At 45.0% G+C, this 19119-nt stretch overlaps 1 protein-coding gene across 1 annotated transcript; it reads left to right on the forward strand.

Moving 5' to 3' along the window:
* Window positions 1–365: 365 nt before the first annotated feature.
* On the forward strand, window positions 366–2885 carry HCAR2 (hydroxycarboxylic acid receptor 2). Its single transcript, XM_047088137.1, has one exon. The coding sequence runs from the start codon at window positions 418–420 to the stop codon at window positions 1507–1509; it is 1092 nt and encodes a 363-aa protein (XP_046944093.1). The 5' UTR covers window positions 366–417; the 3' UTR covers window positions 1510–2885.
* The last annotated feature ends 16234 nt before the right edge of the window (window positions 2886–19119 follow it).

Genomic DNA, 19119 nt, shown 5'->3' on the forward strand with positions numbered 1-19119 from the left:
TGTTCATTATGTAAGCCAACAAGCTGCCAGTGAGTTAATTCTCTAATGTTAAGTACTCAGTATGTAGGCACACAGCCTTCCAAAGGGATGCCTTCCACGTTTCAGTAATTCACAAATGGCAGTTGGCTTGCCTAAACTTATCCTTTACATTTAGGAAGCTGTGGGTTCCTGTCTGCCCAGGGGATTTTTATTACTTGTTTATGCAAACAGCAGATTGCATAAGAGCCTTGCTGGCTTTTTTTTTTTTTTTTTTTTTAAACGATTTCGTAGCTTCCTGGTAACCATTCAGTCATCTATTTCAACACCCGACATGACATAAAGGCGGGAGCTGAACCTCACATTCGCCACTCAGACACACACCTCTTTCCTTGGGCATTCGCTAGGTGAGGCGCTCCCTAGGACTGACTCGCTCCACTCATGAACCTGCACCAGCAGCAGAATCATTTTCTGGAAATAGACAAGAAGAACTGCTGTGTGTTCCGGGATGACTTCATTGCCAATGTGCTGCCACCAGTGCTGGGGCTGGAGTTTGTGTTCGGCCTCCTGGGCAATGGCCTTGCCCTGTGGATTTTCTGCTTCCACCTCAAGTCCTGGAAATCCAGCCGGATTTTCCTGTTCAACTTGGCCGTGGCCGACTTTCTCCTGATCATCTGCCTGCCATTCTTGACGGACAACTACGTGAGGAAGTGGGACTGGAAGTTTGGGGACATCCCTTGCAGGCTGATGCTCTTTATGCTGGCCATGAACCGCCAGGGCAGCATCATCTTCCTCACCGTGGTGGCCGTGGACAGGTATTTCCGGGTGGTCCATCCCCACCACGCACTGAACAAGATCTCCAATCGGACGGCGGCCATCATCTCCTGCCTCTTGTGGGGTGTCACCATCGGCCTGACGGGTCACCTCCTGCACAAAAAGATGTTGATCAGGAATCGAGATGCGAATTTGTGCAGCAGCTTTAGCATCTGCCACACCTTCAGGTGGCACGATGCCATGTTCCTCCTGGAGTTCATCCTGCCCCTGGGCATCATCCTGTTCTGCTCGGCCAGAATCATCTGCAGCCTGCGCCAGCGGCAAATGGACAGACACGCCAAGATCAAGAGGGCCATCAACTTCATCATGGTGGTGGCCATCGTCTTCATCATCTGCTTCCTGCCCAGCGTGGCTGTGCGCATACGCATTTTCTGGCTCTTGCACACCACGGGTACGAAGAACTGTGACGTCTATCGCTCGGTTGACCTGGCGTTTTTCATCACCCTCAGCTTCACCTACATGAACAGCATGCTGGACCCTTTGGTGTACTACTTCTCCAGCCCATCTTTTCCCAACTTCTTCTCCACCCTGATCAACCGCTGCCTGCGGAAGAAGACACCACAAGGGCCAGATAACAACCAGAGCACAAGCATGGAGCTCACGGGGGATCTGAGTACAACCAGGAGTGTTCCAGACACTTTAATGGCCAACCCCAGTGAGCCGTGGAACCCATCTTATCCAGCCCCAGCTTCTCGCTAAATAATCGAGCCAAGAAGAGACATTGTTACCAAGAACCAAGGTCTCTGGAGAAACGGTTTGGCTGGGTGCACAGAGTACCATCGTTAGACCCGGCCTGTGGTTTCCTGGAACTTCCAGATTCAGAGAATCAGACTTAGAGAAGTGGTGTGGCAGAGTGGGCTGCCTGGTTGCAGAATGTCAGCAGAGGAATCTTGGGGGGAACAGAGAGTAAAGCCTCTGAAACTTCTGCTCAATCTCTGACACTCACAGGACCGAAGACGGCAAAACTGTCCTCACCTTCTGCTGAATAGAGTTGGAGCCACAGAGACGCCCATCAGCACCTGTGATTCACTGACCTCTTTCCCTCCCTTGCCTGAGATGTTGATGGTTCTCCGCTCCTGGGGAGGGAGTGGGTATCCAGCCTGTTGGTGGACCCCAGCTGAGACAAGCAGAGCTAAGTGACTGGAGGGAAGTTATTGCCCCGGAAGGGAGGCCAGGCGTCATTAACTGAGCCAGTAGGTCACTTACATTCCATGGATTCATCTCTCAGCCAAGCTTTAGCAGAAAAGCACTAGGCAAAGAGACTCACAGCTTTGGTTAATATCTGAGTTTCCAGTAGTGGGAAGAGAGGGATTAGCCAGGGTGGGACGGAGCAAAACAGTCTTACTAAGAAAAAGGGAAGGCGTGTGTGCTGCGACCTTCGGCTAATCTATTCCTTTCTTGTTGACACTAATTTGAAGGCTGAGCAGTTAGACTTTGGAGAAGATCGCTGCTTCCCACCTCTGTTTGCTTTTGTCATTAAAAGGGAGATGCTGTGCAGCAATCCGAGGGAGAAGGTGCCTCCTGGTTCCTTTGCTCGTGTTTCTATCCTTATGGGAAATCTACCCTGTCAATAAACTTGGATGTGAGACACACTGTCTGGTGTTGCATGTGTCCAGATGATGGTTCACAGAAACGGACTTCTTACTTAAGCAGAGACTTTTATGGGCTGTCAACTGTGTCCTAGTAGAAAAACACTGAATACTGTAAAGTAAGAAAAGGATGTGGACGCTGAACTGCACCAAGAGACAGTTAAGTGAAAATTACACCTGCATTAGGACAAGGACGAGAAAGGGCTGGGAATAAATAAAAAACCATGTAATTGGGAAGGGAGGCACAGACAGGGTTGCAAGAGCACATTTTACTTAGAGTTTGGTGAATATTGATGTTACTATTTGCGTGTTAAAAAAAGGAATCGGGGACTCCTGGGTGGCTCAGCTGGTTAAGCGTCTGACTTGGTTTCTGCTCCGGTCACCATTTCACAGCTCGAGATAGAGCCCCGAGTGGGCTCTGTGCTGACTCAGAGCGTGCTTGGGATTTTCTGTCTCTCCCTCTGTCTCTGCCCCTCCCCTGCTCTCACGTACTCTCTCTCTCTCTCTCAAGATAAATAAATAAACTTTAAAATAAATAAATAATAAAGCATGGTGGTTAAACAAAATGATGTGTTGGGGAGAAAAAAAAAGGAATGGGGACAGACTGGGGTGCTTGCACAGGAGGGGGAAGAAAGAATTTCCTATGGAATTATTGTAGTTCCCAGTTCTGGATGGAAAGGAGACGTACTGGTTTGAGCCTGTGATCCGTCCAAGTTTCTATTACACTTTCATTCCCAGCTTGTCACTCCTTGATTCTTTAGCAAGACGAGGCTTGCTTTGACATCCTGACTCAGAAACAGATAAGAAAGGTAGATACTCAGACTCCTAGCCATAGTTGAATGGCAGTAAATGAATAGACATAGACGTTCTCATGGTGAAGTGTTTTGAGAGCACTTTGCTTGCCCGGTTCTCCAGTCCATTCCTAGAAGTAGAAAGTTAAAGCAGAAATCACCTTCTTATAAAGAAGAAGTGTTGGCAGACATGAGCTCAGAGGGAAGGAGCAGTTCCCCGGCCTCAAACGCATGAGTCAGCAGGGAACCCGGCTGTGAAACTCTGACCTGTTTAGAATTAATTCACATTCGTTTCATTTGTTCATGAGTTCCATCAGCTTTTTGTTTTTTTTTTTAAATAGGCTCCACGCCCAGTGTGGGGCTTGAACTCACGACCCTGAGATTAAGAGCTGCCTGCTTTACTGCCTGAGCCAGCCAGGCACCCCTCCATCAGCTCTCAGGTATCAGCACCAACTACGTGCCCAATGCTGTGCTGGGTGGTTGGTGGAAATAGTACAAGGGACAAGGTACCCAAGACCTTGTTCTTACAGGACTCACCTTCGGGGTGGGGAGACAACAGAAAAGTAAAACAGTGACTGGAAAAGGAATTGGGGACAGTTGGGAGTATTATGAAGACAGCAAAGCAGGGTGACGGGCTTAAAAGGGAGGGGTCTGGGATGACCAGGAAGGTCTCTATGAAGAAGCGACCTTGACCTGAGCCATAAATGACAAGGCAGAGCAGAAATCGGCAAAATGTGCAAAACTCTGGGGGAAGGACATTCTAGCCAGCGGTGACGGTAACCACAAAGGCCCCGAGGTGAGACTCAGTTGGTGTGTGTGAATGTACTTGTGTCCTGGGGCCACCATAGCAAAGTACCAATCTGGGAGTTTAAAACAACAAAAATGTGGGGCGCCTGGGTGGCTCAGCTGGTTAAGTGTCCAACTCTTGGTTTTGGCTCAGGTCATGATCTCAAGGTTCATGAGTTCGAGCCCTGTGTCAGGATCTCTGCTGTCAGTGCAGAGCCCACTTTGCATCCTCTGTCCCCTTCTCTCTCTGCCCCTCCCCTGCTCACACATGTGCTCCCTCTCTCTCTCTCTCTCAAAAAAGAAATAAACATTAAAAAAAAAATAGTCAGACGCTTAACCTACTGAGCCACCAAGCCATCCCTAGAACTGAACTTTTGATGAAATTCTTTGACGGTTGAGGCTGGGCTGTTTGTATTACCGGCTAAGCTCCTGAGAAGGAAATTCCTTTTTTTTCCTCATTGTAGTGGGATGATGCCTTATTATAATTGTGTAACTCAGGGGCCCATAAATGCAAGTAACTGAATCACACTTCAAATTAGCTTAAGTAAAAAAGAAAAATAAAAAGAGAGGAAAGATACTAGCATATCTCACAGAAACTGAGAGAGAGAGAGTTAGACCAGGGTTGGGCAGCTCCAGGAGACCAGCTCACAGCCCTTCGCCCCAATTCTTAGCCATGAACTTGACTCAACCCCTCCATACCTCTGTCTCTCCAGTCAGATTCTCACATGAGAGAATTTGACTGGTCCCAAACCATTCTCTATAAAAGAGTCATGAAAACAAGTCACAGAGCAGCTGTGCAAAGGGTATTTTATTTTATCTATTTTTTGAAGTTTATTTATTTATTTTGAGAGAGAGCGAGAGAGCAAGAGTGAGCATGAGCAGAGGAGGGGCAGAGAGAGAGAATCCCAAGCAGGCCCTGTCAGTGCAGAGCCTGATGTGGGGCTTGAACTCACAAACCGTGAGATCATGACTTGAGCTGAAATCAGGAGTTGGTCGCTTAACCTACTGAGCCACCCAGGCGCTCCCACAAAGGGTATTTTAAAATTACTGTTTGGGTAAAGACATGCTCTCTGCCAGGTGTTCCTCATATAACATTCCAGATCACCTTCCATGTCACTCATACATAGCACATTTGGACTTTAGGTAGATCTCAATTCTCTTGCTGCCCAAATGTCTGCCATGTTTTAAGACGGTGGTCCCAGAGAATGGAGAAGCAATCAGTCAACCTTTGGAAGCAACACAATTCACACACCCATCTCCATTCAGATGGAGACCTCCAGATGTGAGTTCTAGAGCCCCTCAGAAGACCTTCCTGGAGAATTAAATTCTTCATTATTTTATGTATTGCTTCATAAACTCGGGGCTTAGAAATACTCTTTGGCCAGGGAACACCTGGCCATGACGCTGTGTTCACGAGGTTCTGTGTCTTCTGCGGCAATGTTGTCATTCTCCTGGAGCTCAAAGTTAAGATTTGGCCACCTTGACTCTTCAGAGAGAAGGGGTTTGCGTGTGGCATCACAAACGTCAGGGCTGACCTATCGTCCACAATCCCACGGCCCGGGCAAATGAAAAGCAAACACTTCTAGGCTCTTGGCAAATATTGATAAACTCAGTGTTCAGGCCGCACCCACAGAGGGATTTACCGCCATCAACAGGAATCGGGGTACATGACTTTCGACAATGAGAGAAAATGAATCGATCCACTGATGTCATCAGGTTGAAAAACTGGGTTTCTCTCCAGCATGCTTACAAAATATCCTTTCTCTTGATTATGATAGTTCAGTAGGAAAATGGTATTAATGATCTGCTTCTTTTTTTTTTTTTTTTTTTTATGTTAAAAGTAATCTCCACACCCAGGGAACCTGGGTGGCTCAGTCAGTTAAGCATCTGACTCTTGATTTCAGCTCAGGTCATGATCTCCCCGTTTGTGAGTTCGAGCCCCACATCAGGCTCTTTGCTGTCAGCACAGAGCCTGCTTCAGATACTCTCTCTCCCTCTCTCTCCGCCTCCCCCACTCGCAGGCACTCTCTGTCTCTCAAAAATAAATTAAAACATTAAAAAGAGAAGAGTCTTAAAAAATATATAACCTCTACATCTAACATGAGGCTCGAACTCACAACCCTGAGATCAAGAGTCTCATGGTCTGCTGACTGAGCCAGCCAGGCACCCCTGCTTTTGGTTTTCATAAATATGCAACATGAGACAGAGACAGACTCACAATCACAGACACTACTTTCTTCATCATCATCATTTAACGTGTACCAAGTATCATAGCTAAGATTTGCTCTCTGCTACCTGTCAGACACTGATCTAAGTGTTTTATACAGGCGATCTCACCTTATCCTCTCAATAACTTCATAGGGGAGGGGCTATTTCCATTTCACAGATAAGAGAAATGAGGCCCAGAGAGTTTGAGTAATTAGTTTTCCTGAGGGCAACAACTGATGAAAAAGGGAGGGACCAGGGGATCAAAGGCAAGCAGTCTGACTCCAGAGTCTTTGCCTTTAAAGTTCTGAAAAAATGCAAAGTGACAGATGAGCGACCTCAATGAAAAAGGTAGGCGAATACTTTGATCCATTTGGGCTCAAAGTTCTCCGCACTTTCCAGGCTGCCCAACAATTTAGGTCCCCAGGCACCTCCGAAGCTAACTGGTGATGGACCCCTTTCGTCTTTCTTTGTAAGAGTGAAAAACAGGAGACAACCATGTCCACTAGTAACAGAATGGATACATAGTGACACAGGCTCCCAATGGAACACTATATAGCAGTGAAAAAAGGAACCAAAGCTAATTGTGTCAATAGGACCAAATCTTGAGCATGGTATCTAGAGCAAAAAGCAAGTTGTCAAAAGATATATTCCATATGATAACATTTATGTAAATGTTTAAAACATGCTAAACAATATAACATAGCTTTCGGAAGCATCACTATATAATAAAACAAAAATTGCAGCTGAGAAGAAAGCACAGTAACTACAGGATAGAGATCGCTTTGCGGAGGGAGGGAGATGGCATGGAAGGGAGGCCTCAACTATATCTCTAATGCTTTACTTCATTTTTTTTTTTTTAATTTTTTTTTTCAACGTTTATTTATTTTTGGGACAGAGAGAGACAGAGCATGAACGGGGGAGGGGCAGAGAGAGAGGGAGACACAGAATCAGAAACAGGCTCCAGGCTCTGAGCCATCAGCCCAGAGCCCGACGCGGGGCTCGAACTCACGGACCGCGAGATCGTGACCTGGCTGAAGTCGGACGCTTAACCGACTGCGCCACCCAGGCGCCCCTCATTTTTTTTTTTAAAGTAGACTTTATGCCCAGTGCGGGACTTGAACTCATGACCCCGAGACCAAGACCTGAGCTGAGATCAAGAGTCAGACACCTAACAGACTGGTGCCACCCAGTTGCCCTGCTTTTACTTCATTTTAAAAGAAAGATCCGCAGGGGCGCCTGGGTGACTGAGTCAGTTAAGCATCCAACTTCGGCTCAGGTCATGATCTCGCAGGTCATGAGATTGAGCCCCGGGTCAGGCTCTGTGCTGACAGCATGGAGCCTGCTTAGGATTCTCTGTCTCCCCCTCTCTCTCTGCCCCTCCCCCGCTTGTGTGCACTCTTCTCTCTCTCTCTTTCTCTCTCTCAAAAAGAAATACATAAACTTAAAAAAAAAAAAGATCTGAGGCGCCTGGGTGGTTCTGTTTGTTAAGCATCTAACTCTTGATCTCAGCTCAGGTCATGATCTTGAGGTTCTTGGTTGGACCCCTGCATCGGGCTCTGTGCTGATGGAGCAGAGCCTGCTTGGGATTCTGTCTCTCCTTCTCTCTGCCCCTCCCCTGCTTGTGCTCTCTCTCTCTCAAAATAAATAAATAAACTAAAAAAAAAAAAAAAAAAAAAAAAGGATCTGCAAATGTCCCTCAGTGAGTAAATGGTTAAACAAAGTATGGAATTTACATCCATGCCGTGGAATGTTACTTAGCAATAAAAAGAACAGACTATTGGTGCATCAATTTGGACGGCTCTCAAGGACATTATACTGAGGAGGAAAAAAAAGGGCCAATCTTAAAAAGTTGCATACTGTACAATTCATTTCTGTGACCTTCTTGAAATGATAATATTATAAAGAAGAATGTAGATCAGTGGTTGCAAGGAGTTAGGGAAGGGGGGGGACAGGCATGGTATATAGCATGAGGATGTTTGTTTAGGGTGAGAACCATTGTTTTTTTTAAGTTTACCTATTTTGAGAGACAGAGAGCATGGGGGAAGGAGAGAGAGAGAATCCCAAGCAATCCTGATGCGGGGATAGATCTCACAAATGGTGAGATCACGACCTGAGCCAAAATCAAGAGTAGGATGCTTAAGTGACTAAGCCACCCAGGTGCCCCGAGTGAGGACCATTTGTATCTTGACTGTGATGGTGGAGATACAGAGTCTATGTATATAATGAAATGTCGTAGAATTACGACAAAGACGTAAAAGAAGAAGTGGAGGGAAAGGGAGGAAGGAAGGGAAAGGAAAGGAGGAAGAAAAAGAAAGAATATGTGGAAAAATTGGTGAAATCCGAATGATGTCTGTAGACTAGTTAGTTCTACCGGGCAAATATCAATTTTCTGATGTTGATAATCTAGTACAGTTATGGAAGGTGTCATCATTGAGGGAAGCTCAGTGATGGGAGGGTGGGACCTCATTGTACTATTTTTGTAAATTTGTGGGTCTATAATTCAAAAAAAATGTTAAAAAATAAAAAGGTTCTGAAGTAACTATAACCAACTGTTAACATTTGTTAAATCTCAGCAGTAGGAATCTGAGTGTTTTATGAATTTTTATTCTTTATGAGCATTTAGGGTGTATGTACACCCCCTCCCCCCCCCCCACACACACACACATGCGTGTTCATGGGTTACCTGGAAGGACTTTGGGGCTGACATTACCACCCATTCTGTTGATGAGGCCTCATTTGTCTGATTCAGCTTAACCTCCACCTTCTTTTTCCTTCCCGCCACCCAAATGCCAACAGATGCCCTTTATATATTTTTTTAACTTTATTTTTTATTTTTTAAAATTTTACATCCAAATTAGTTAGTATATAGTGAAGCAATGATTTCAGTAGGTTCCTTAATGCCCCTTACCCATTTAGCCCATCCCCCCTCCCAAACCCCTCCAGCCACCCTCAGTTTGTTTTCCATATTTATGAGTCTCTTTTGTTTTGTCCCCCTCCCTGTTTTTATATTATTTTTGTTTCCCTTCCCTTATGTTCATCTGTTTTGTCTCTTAAAGTCCTCATATGAGTGAAGTCATATGATTTTTGTCTTTCTCTGACTGACTCATTTCACTTAGCATAATACCCTCCAGTTCCATCCACATAGTTGTAAATGGCAAGATTTCATTCTTTTGATTGCTGAGTAATACTCCATTGTATATATATACCACATTTTCTTTATCCATTCATCTATCGATGGATTTGGGCTCTTTCCCTACTTTGGCTATTGTTGATAGTGCTGCTATCAACATGGGGGTGCATGTGTCCCTTCGAAACAGCACACCTGTATCCCTTGGATAAATGCCTATTGCTGGGTCGTAGGGTAGTTCTATTTTTAGTTTTTTAAGGAACCTCCATACTGTTTTCCAGAGTGGCTGCACCAGCTTGCATTCCCGCCAACAATGCAAAAGAGATCCTCTCTCCCTGCATCCTCGCCAACATCTGTTGTTGCCTGAGTTGTCAATGTGAGCCATTCTGACAGGCGTAAGGTGGTATCTCATTGTGGTTTTGATTTGTCTTTCCCTGATGATGAGTGATGTTGGGCATTTTTTCATGTGTCAGTTGGCCATCTGGATGTCTTCTTTGAAGAAGTGTCTGTTCATGTCTTTTGCCCATTTCTTCACTGGATTATTTGTTTTTTGGGTGTTGAGTTTGATAAGTTCTTTGTAGATTTTGGATACTAACCCTTTATCTGATATGTCATTTGCAAGTACCTTCTCCCATTCCGTAGCTTGCCTTTTAGTTTTGCTGATTGTTTCCTTCGCTGTGCAGAAGCTTTTTATTTTGATGTGGTCCCATTAGTTCATTTTTGCTTTTGTTTCCCTTGCCTCCAGAGACGTGTTGAGTAGGAAACAGATAAAAGGTAACTACAAATAAGCATGTTTATAAAAAACTAAGATTAAAAACTCTTACAAAATGACCATGGAAAACTTCATGCTGAGTGAAAGAGGCCAGACACAAAAGGCCACACATTGTATGATCCCACTGATATGGAATTGTCCAGAACAGGTAAATCCAGAGAGACAGAAGGTCAATTAGTAGCTGCCAGGGACTGGGGAGGGAGAATAGGGAGCGACTGCTAATGGGTATGGGGTCTCCTTTTGGGGTGATAAATATAGAAGTGGTGGTTGTACAATATTGTGAATGTATGAGGCACCTGGGTGGCTCAGTCAGTTAAGCATCTGACTTTTGATTTTGGCCCAGGTCATGATCTCACAGTTCATGGGTTCAAGACCCTCATCGGGTTCTCCACTGTCATCGAAGAACCTGCTTCGGATCCTCTCTCTCTGTCCCTCCCCCACTTACTCTCTCTCTCAAAAATAAATAAGCATTGAAAAGAAATAATAACAATGTTATTATTGCCACTAAATTGTTCACTTTAAAATGGTTCATTTTATGTTATGTGAATTTCTCTTGATTAAAACAAACAAAAACCACTTGTGAGCAGAATCTGTAGAGTAACTGACCCTGTCTCCAGCTCATCCTCCCTCCCATCCCACACTCTTCCTCTGTCCCCAGTCCTGTCCCGCATCAGGCAAGTTCTCTCTTCCCCAGGGCCGGTGAAGGTAGAGTTCGGCTGGGATTTTAACTATCGGCCAGTGTCTCCTGTAGGTTGCTGGTAACCCCTCGATTAATTGGGTAATTCTCATGTAAATGTTTTCCTTACTCCTTGGAGCCAAACATGTAGCCAGAGTGTCTGTTTGACTGAATTCCTTTGTTGAAGTCCTAACCCCCAGGACTTCAGACTGGAACTGTATTTGGAGAGAAGTTCTTCAAAGAGGTAATTAAGTTAAAATGAGGTCATTAGGATGGCCCGAATCCAACAGGGCTCTTGTCCTTATAAGAAGAGGAGGTTAGGGGGCACAAGGAAGGGTCAGCTGGTTAATGGTCTGATTCTTGATTTCAGCTCAAGTAATGATCTCACAGTTCGTGAGATTGAACCCCACGTCAGGCTCTGTGCTGACAGCACAGAGCCTGCTTGGGATTCTCTCTCTCCCTCTCTCTCTCTCTCTCAAACATAAATAAACTTTTTTAAAAAAGAAGAGGAGGAGGTTAGGACACAGACACACACAGAGGGAAGTCTATGTGAAGACACAGGGAGAAGATGGCTGTTGTCAAACCAAGAAGAGAGGCCCCAGAAGAAATGACCCCACGGACTCGGTGACCTTAGACTTCTGGCCTCCAGAACTGTGAGAAATAAATTCCTGCTGTTTAAGCCCCCAGTCTGTGGACCTTTGTCATGGTGGCCCTAGCCAATCGACAGGGTCTGATCATTCTTCTTATGTGCCTCCGTCAGCCACTGGTTCCAGGGCTCAGCTGGAATGCCCTATCTGTTTATTTGAAACCACTTATCACCTATAAATGTGAAGAGAATTTGACACAAGGCCTGCTGTGCTACACAGCAGAGAAATTCAACTTCAGAAAAAGCAGAATAACACTAAGGACAGGTGGACTTTTCATAGGCAAACATTGCCCAACTGCTTCTTCTCTCTCTTCATCTACCTTTTGTGCAACGATGGAAACCCATCTCAGAATGTATTAAAGTGCATATTTTTAAAAAATGGAATGAGGGATAAAAATTACTTAGCTCTCTAGAGTTCCTGTAGAGGCTGACATTTCACTCATGATTTTATTTTATTATTTATTTTTTTTTTTTTAGGTTTATTTACTTCTGAGAGAGAACGAGAGGGGAAGGGGCAGAGAGAGAGTGGGGGGGACAGAGGACCCAAAGTGGGCTCTGAACCGACAGCAGAGAGCCTGATACAGGATTTGAACCCACAAACTGTGTCACTCATGATTTTAAAAAAATGTATCTTGGGGGCGCCTGGCTGCTCAGTCGGTAAAGTATGTGACTCTTGATCATGCATGGGGTCGTGAGTTCAAACTCCACAGTGGGAGTAGAGCTTATATTAAAAGAAAAAAATATATGGGCCACCTAGCTGGCTCAGTCAGTAAATCACACAACTCTTGATCTCTGGGTTGTAAGTTTGAATCCTACATTGGATGTAGAGATCGCTGAAAAACAAAATCTCTCCTGTATGTAAACTAACTGAAATTTAAATAAAAATTTGAAAACACTTAAAAAAATAAAATCTTAAAGAAACCCATATATATCTATATATCTATATCTATATATATTTAAACATGTTTTATGTATTTATTTTGAGAGAGAGAGAGAGAGCGCATAACCAGGGGAGGGATGGAGAGAGAGAGAGAATCCCAGGCAGGCTCCGAGCTGTCACTGCAAAGCCCCACACAAAGGCTGAACTCACAAACTGTGAGATCATGACCTGAGCTGAGTTGGTTAAGCATCCTACTCTTGATTTCGGCTCAGGTCATGATCCCAGGGCTCTCAGAAGACAGCCCCGAGTCAGGCTCTGTGCTGACAGCATGGAACCTGCTTGGGATTCTCAATCTCTCCCTCTCTCTCTGCCCCTCCCCTGCTTGTGCACGCACGCGCGCTCTCTCTCTCAAAATAAATAAATAAACTTAAAAAAAAAAAAAGCAAAACAGGGGCTCCTGGGCGGCTCGATCAGCTAAGCATCTGACTCTTGATTTTAGCTCAAGTCATGATCTCACAGTTGTGAGATCGAGCCCTGCATCTGGCTCTGCGTTGACAGCGTGGAGACTGCCTTGGGATCCTCTCTCCTCCTCTCTCTCTGCCCCTCCCTGACTTTCTCCCTCTCTCTCTCAAAATAAATAAATAAACATGAAAAAAAACCTACTAAAATTATTATAGTCAACCCAGGAAAAAAAAATATTCCTCAATATTCTTATCTACTATTATTATTTCTAATAAAGAATATTCACAGAAAGCTCCTAATAGTAATTTTTTCTAAAACAAAAATTGCAATGTATCTCTTGTCCTACTTCAGAAACTTCAGTTATCAACGGAATAAAACTCAGCATGGATGGCATTTCCCTGCCAGGCTACCTGGAACCAGCCTGGTATGGGGGGAAGTGAAAGAGAATGGCCTTTGGAATCAGACGTTCCTGGGACAAAATTCCAGCTTTACCACCCACCGCTCAGGTGCCTGGGAAGAAGAGAACGAAAGAGGCCTAGGATCTTTCCAGCTTTTGAGGCTCCTGATTTATTTTCTTACTGAGATACAGTTCACATCCTATAAAACTCATCCTATTTTCCTTAAGCCTACTTACTTTGTTGGCTATCTCGTGCCAGATACTTTTTTACATTCAACGCGTGCCTAGAAGGGCTGAGAGGGTCAGGACAGGCAGGGCACACAAATTTCAATTTACATCAATGCCCGTCCTTGTCTTTCCCAGTGAGGGTTCAGCCACCGCTTTCCTGCACTTCTCAACAGCCCAGCGGCCCATCCTTTATCACTGATAGAGAGAAATAAAGATGGGATCGAGGAGAACCAACCAACCGGCAGAGGAGAGCCTGAGAGAGACAGTCTTGCTGATTCTGGCAGCCATAGGCAAGTCCCCGGCGTGTGGCCAGGTGTCCTTGGTCCGGGCTGGCTTCTAGACATCAGCTGGGTTCCCAGCCACCTGAGCCATTTTTCAAGAAACCAGTATGCCATGCAAACCAGTATGCAATTCCCAAGGGCCCCAGCGTCAAGTTCTCAACCTCATTCCAGCCCAGGACGCCTACCGAATGCATCCTTGCACTTGATCTTAGCCAAAAAAGCCGGGAAATGATAAATCTGCCCTTGTAAAGTGTACAATTCGGTGAGTTTTAGTATATTCACAGTGTTGTGCGGTTATCCCCTCTGATTCCAGAACTTCTTTGTCACCCAGAAAGAAGCCCTGGGCCCATTAGAAGTCCTGTAGAGTTCCTGCAGCCTCTGGCAAACACCAGTCTACCTTCTGTTTTTATGATTATGATATATATTTTTTTAATTTTTTATTAATTTTAATTTATTTAAAAATTTTTTAACATTTATTTTTTTGAAAGACAGAGAGGGACAGATCATGAGTGGTGGAAGGGCAGACAGAAAAAGGGAGACACAGAATCCAAAGCAGGTTCCGGGCTCCGAGCTGTCAGCACAGAGCCCAATTCAGGACTCAAACCCACGAACCATGAGATCATGACCTGAGCCAGAGTTGGATGCTGAGTCACCCAGGCACCTCATGATATATGTATTTTTTGATGTTTCTTTATTTTTGAGAAGGAGAGCATGAACGGAGAAGGGGCGGGGGGCGGGGCAGAGATCTAATGCAGGTTCCTCGCTGCCAGCAGCAAGCCTGATGCAGGGTTTGAACTCGTGAACCACGAGATCATGACCTGAACAGAGGTCGGACGCTCAACCGACTGAGCCACCCAAGCACCCCCGGTGATTACATATTTTTTTAATGTTTATTATTTATTTTTGAGAGAGAGAGGGAGAGAGAGAGAGAGAGAGAGACAGAGAGAGAGAGAGAGAGAGAATGAGTGGGGGAGGGGTGGGGGGGCAGGGGGACACAATTCGAAACAGGCTCCAGGTTCTGAGCTGTCAGCACAGAACCTGATGCAGGGCTCGAACTCACAAACCACGAGATCATGACCTGAGCCGAAGTCAGACACTTAACTGACAGAGCCACCCAGGTGCCCCCAGTTATGATACATTTTTAAAAATGAAGAAATGCCAGGGAGCCTGGCTGGCTCATTCGGTGGAGCATGTGACTCTCGATCTTGGGGTTGTTTGAGCCCCATGTTGACTGTAGGGTTGCCTTTAAAAAAATGAAGAAATGCCATAACAGGGTTAGAAAAATCGGGTGAAGAGGACTTAGAGGGGAAAATACCTTAATCAAGACTTCCCTTCCCATCCTGGTTTAGGTGCCTGTTCTTCTGGGTTGGGTTCAACAGGTGTATATGAGGCCTTGCGTTCTGCTGGGGTGTTGGCAGCAAAAACCCACGAGGGGCTTTCTCTCCTGTCTATGTGCTGTTCAGGAGACCAGAAAATGGCACTTAGCTTACGTATAAAGATCACTATGATGGTTAAACTATGTCCGCAAATGCTTTGACACTCTCCTTTCAAAAGATGGGGCCTAACCTTCCTCTGCTTGAGTGTGGGTCAGACTTAGTGACTTTCTTTTAATAAATAGAATGTGGTCGAAGTGATGCTATGTGACTTCCAAAACCAGGCATTCAAAGGATGTAGCTTCTGCCTCTCCCTCTCTCTCTCTTTCACTCTCTCTTTCTCCCTATCTCTGTCTGGTGCACCATGTTGGGAGGAAGTGCAGGCCACATGCAGAAGCCATGTGGGACTGCTCTGGCTGATGCTTCCAACCAGACCCTGAGCTGACAGCCAGCATCCACAGCAGGGCCACCTTTATGAATATGTGACCTGGGCACTTAGCTCAGGGCCTCATGGTAAGAAGGACCCAGGGTTTATTTTAATGCTCTGTCATCAGCCCCTTGAAATTCTTTTTTTTCTTTTTTCTTTAAGTAATCTCTATTCCCTACATGGGGCTTAAACTCACAACGCCGAAATTAAGAGTTGGCATATTCTACCGACTTAGCCAGCCAGGCGCCTAAGCACCTTGAAATTCTTAACAGTTTTTTAAACAGCTTATTGAGGGGTGCCTGGGTGGCTCAGTCAGTTGAGCGTCTGACTCTTAATTCCGACTCAGGTCATGATCCCAGGGTTGTAGCATTGAGCCCTGCATTGGGCTCCATGGAGGGTGGAGCCACCCTGAGATTCTCTCTCAATCTCTCTCTCTCTCTCTCTCTCTCTCTCTCTCTCTCTCTCCTGCTCACACACTATCTCTCTTTAAAAAAAAAAGTGGGGGGCCTAAATAAACAAACAAATAAATAAATAAATAAAGTTTATCGAGATGTGATTTATATAATAGAAAATTCATCCATTTAAAGGGTACAGTCTAGGGCTCCTGGGTGGCTCAGTCACCTGAGCATCCGACTCTTGATTTCAGCTCAGGTCAAGAGCTCGCGGTTTCTGGGATGGAGCCCTGCCTTGGACTCTGAGCCGACAGCTAAGAGGCTGCTTGGGACTCTCTCTCTCCCTGTCTCTCTACCCCTTCCCCTGCTCCTGCTCACTCGTGCTCTCTCTCAAAATAAATAAATAAATTTTAAAAAGTGTTTTTTAATTAAATCTTAAAAGAAGTAAAATAGAATAAAATAAAAACTATGTAAATGTAAAGTGTACATTCCAATGGTTTTTAGCGTATTCACAGAACCCTGCGACCATCACCACACTCCTGCACAACACTCCATCCCCACCCCAGTCGGTCCTTAACGACTTTTCACTGTGCACTGGGGCCTGCACATTATGTACACCATTCCAACAGCCAGACGCGTGTGAGAAGGAGCCTTCAGATGATTGCAGCCCCAGCCTTTGGGTCCTTCCATCCAGACAAGCTATTCCGCATCTGAATCCCTGGCTCATGGAAACTGTCAGAGTTTCCAAACAATAAATAATTGTTTTGTTTTGGGGGTAATTTGCCACATAGCAAGAGATACATACAGTAGGCAGAAAACAGCGGGTTCTGGGAAGAGCCTGCATGGCTGTGGATTCTCCCGGAGGAAGGTTCCTTTGGCTTCCGATGGGCATCCTGAGTCTTGCTGGCATCCCAGATATGAAGGTGAGTGAGCTCATCTCTCTCCGGACACATTAGAATGGTACCAATATTTGCTTGCAGAGCAGACAGCCTCGTTGCCATTTTCCTCTCTCCAGGCTACCTAGAGGAGGGTCCAAAACCCAAGGGGCTTCAACTAGTGGGTATATCATCTCCTGCATACCCTTACTTTGTATGCAGTTTTTCCATAAGCTTCACTGTCTAGATGTTTCCATGCAAACAAACTCTTTTAATGAAACTAGAAAGTGATCTGGTGGTCTGTAAGTTCAAGAAATCACTATCTTTGGGGCACCTGGGTGGCTCAGTGGGTTGAGTGTCTGACTTTGGCTCAGGTCGAGATCTCACGCTCTGTGAGTTCAAGCCCCACATCGGGCTCTCTGCTGTCAGTGCAGAGCCCACTTCAGACCCTCTGTTCCCCTCTCTCTGCCCCTCCCCTGCTTGCTCTCTCTCCTTCTCAAAAATAAACAAACATTAAAGAAAAAAAGAAATCATTATCTTTAAGGAACGATCTCTCATGAAGCTGCTCATGTATAATATATGTATAAATATATCTGTATCATACATTAGTTTTTGAAAATTCAAATCACCTACTATTTGGACTACATTCATACAGTTTATGAGATACTTTAACATCCATAATCTTACAGATTATTTTATTTTTTTAATGTTATTTATTTATTCTAAGAGAGAGAGAGAGAGCAGGGGAGGGGCAAATAGAGAGTTAGAGAATCCCAGTCTCCGAGCTTTTATCGCAGAGCCCGATGCAGGGCTCGAACTCACAAACCCTGAGATCACAATCTGAGCTGAAATTAAGCGTCAGATCCTTAACCGACTGAGCCACCCAGGCACCCCTGAAATACATGATTTTTGCAATTAAGAAACTCGTGTTATGATTTAAAAGTGAGCAGGGTCTCTCCCCGGATCCAAGTTAGTAGTCCGGGAGATCAAAAGCTAAGAAACGTCTCAAAGCCCAGAGCGAAATGATGCAGAAATGGAAATCTGTGGGGAAAGCTAGAAAGGTGGAGGAGAGCTCCTGAAGAATAAACACTCACATAGGAGGAGTTCCAAAATGAGAGGATGCGCCAGATAATGAAACAAATAATAGAAGCAGAGTTCCCTGAAAGTAATAAACACCGAAGATTGCAGCTCCAAGGGCTGGCTAAATTCTAGGCAGGCCCCACGAGAGAAGATTCTATGTCAGTATATTCTGTAACAATCTTAACAAGTGTCAGGTGGAAAGCAGAAAACACCCACAAAGAAATGGAATATCCAAAGTGCATCTGGTTGTTCACGGACGGTGGTGAACGACAGTGGAGTAGTATTATAGAGAGGACAGCTGACATCGCAACCCAAGACTCTCTCCAGCTGCCCAAATATCTGCATCTACTGAGGCAAAAGAAGACAGTCAAGGATACCCAAGAATTCAGAGAATATAATCGCCAGTGCTCCGTCTGGGGAAACCAGCTGAGGAAAGCCTAGACAAACCCCGAGGAAATTGCAGAGAAAACTGAGGGGGGAGAAAGAAGAAAGAGAGAGAAAACAGCATTAAGAAGGTAGGCCTGTGACATTTTACATCTAAATGGCACAGCACAGACTGGGACTTGTAGAATAGGGAAGGACTCTTGGAACCAGACATCCCCTAAGGGACTTGTAACAAATACTAGATGCTCTCAGCCAGACCTCAGAGAGCCGGGTGGGGAATAAAATTTTCATGGGTCTCAGCAGGGAACGAGGGGGAGGAAAGATGAAGAAATGAAAGTGTTCTAAAGGTCTCATCCTCCTGGGTGAGGGAGAAGGGGAGGAAATAGATCAAGGAAATGGTTAGCTATGTGCCTCTGACTATCAGAGCAGGGAAATTCGTCACGAGAGAAAGAGGGAGATCTTAACCCAGCCTGGGAACACAGAAGCGAGGAAAGAAAAGATGGATGTATTTGACTCTGCAAACATTAAAATGTTTTGTATGACAAAGGATACCATAAATACAGCCAGTTCAAGAAATGGAGCTGGAAAATATTTGTAATATAAATAACTGTCACCAAACTGGTGTTGACTTATTTTGTGCCTGGCACCATTCTGTTGACTCTACGTGCGTGGACTCATCTGTGTCTAGAACAATGCTATGAGGCAGGGATGATGAGGATAATGATGGTCACTACTTTATTGATGAGTAAACTGAGGCAAAACAAGGTTGAACAACTTGCCGAGGTCACGTGGCCAGTTCACATGTGACCCTTGGCAGCCCTCCCCGAGAACAATGGCCAAATGGATGCTCTATAAAGAGCTTTACAAACTGACTTGAATATGACAAGCAACCATTACAGAAACAGACTTAGATTATAAATAGACTTTACAGAAGA

Source organism: Lynx rufus, unplaced genomic scaffold (genome assembly GCF_022079265.1).
Source record: "Lynx rufus isolate CCGP_SWC_20201006 ecotype Redwood Valley unplaced genomic scaffold, mLynRuf1.p SCAF_24, whole genome shotgun sequence".
Taxonomy (NCBI): Eukaryota; Metazoa; Chordata; class Mammalia; order Carnivora; family Felidae; genus Lynx; species Lynx rufus.

What these genes read in the sequence shown, in the direction of transcription:
- HCAR2 (XM_047088137.1), top strand. Translation starts at nt 418, where the DNA reads ATGAACCTGCACCAGCAGCAGAATCATTTTCTGGAAATAGACAAGAAG.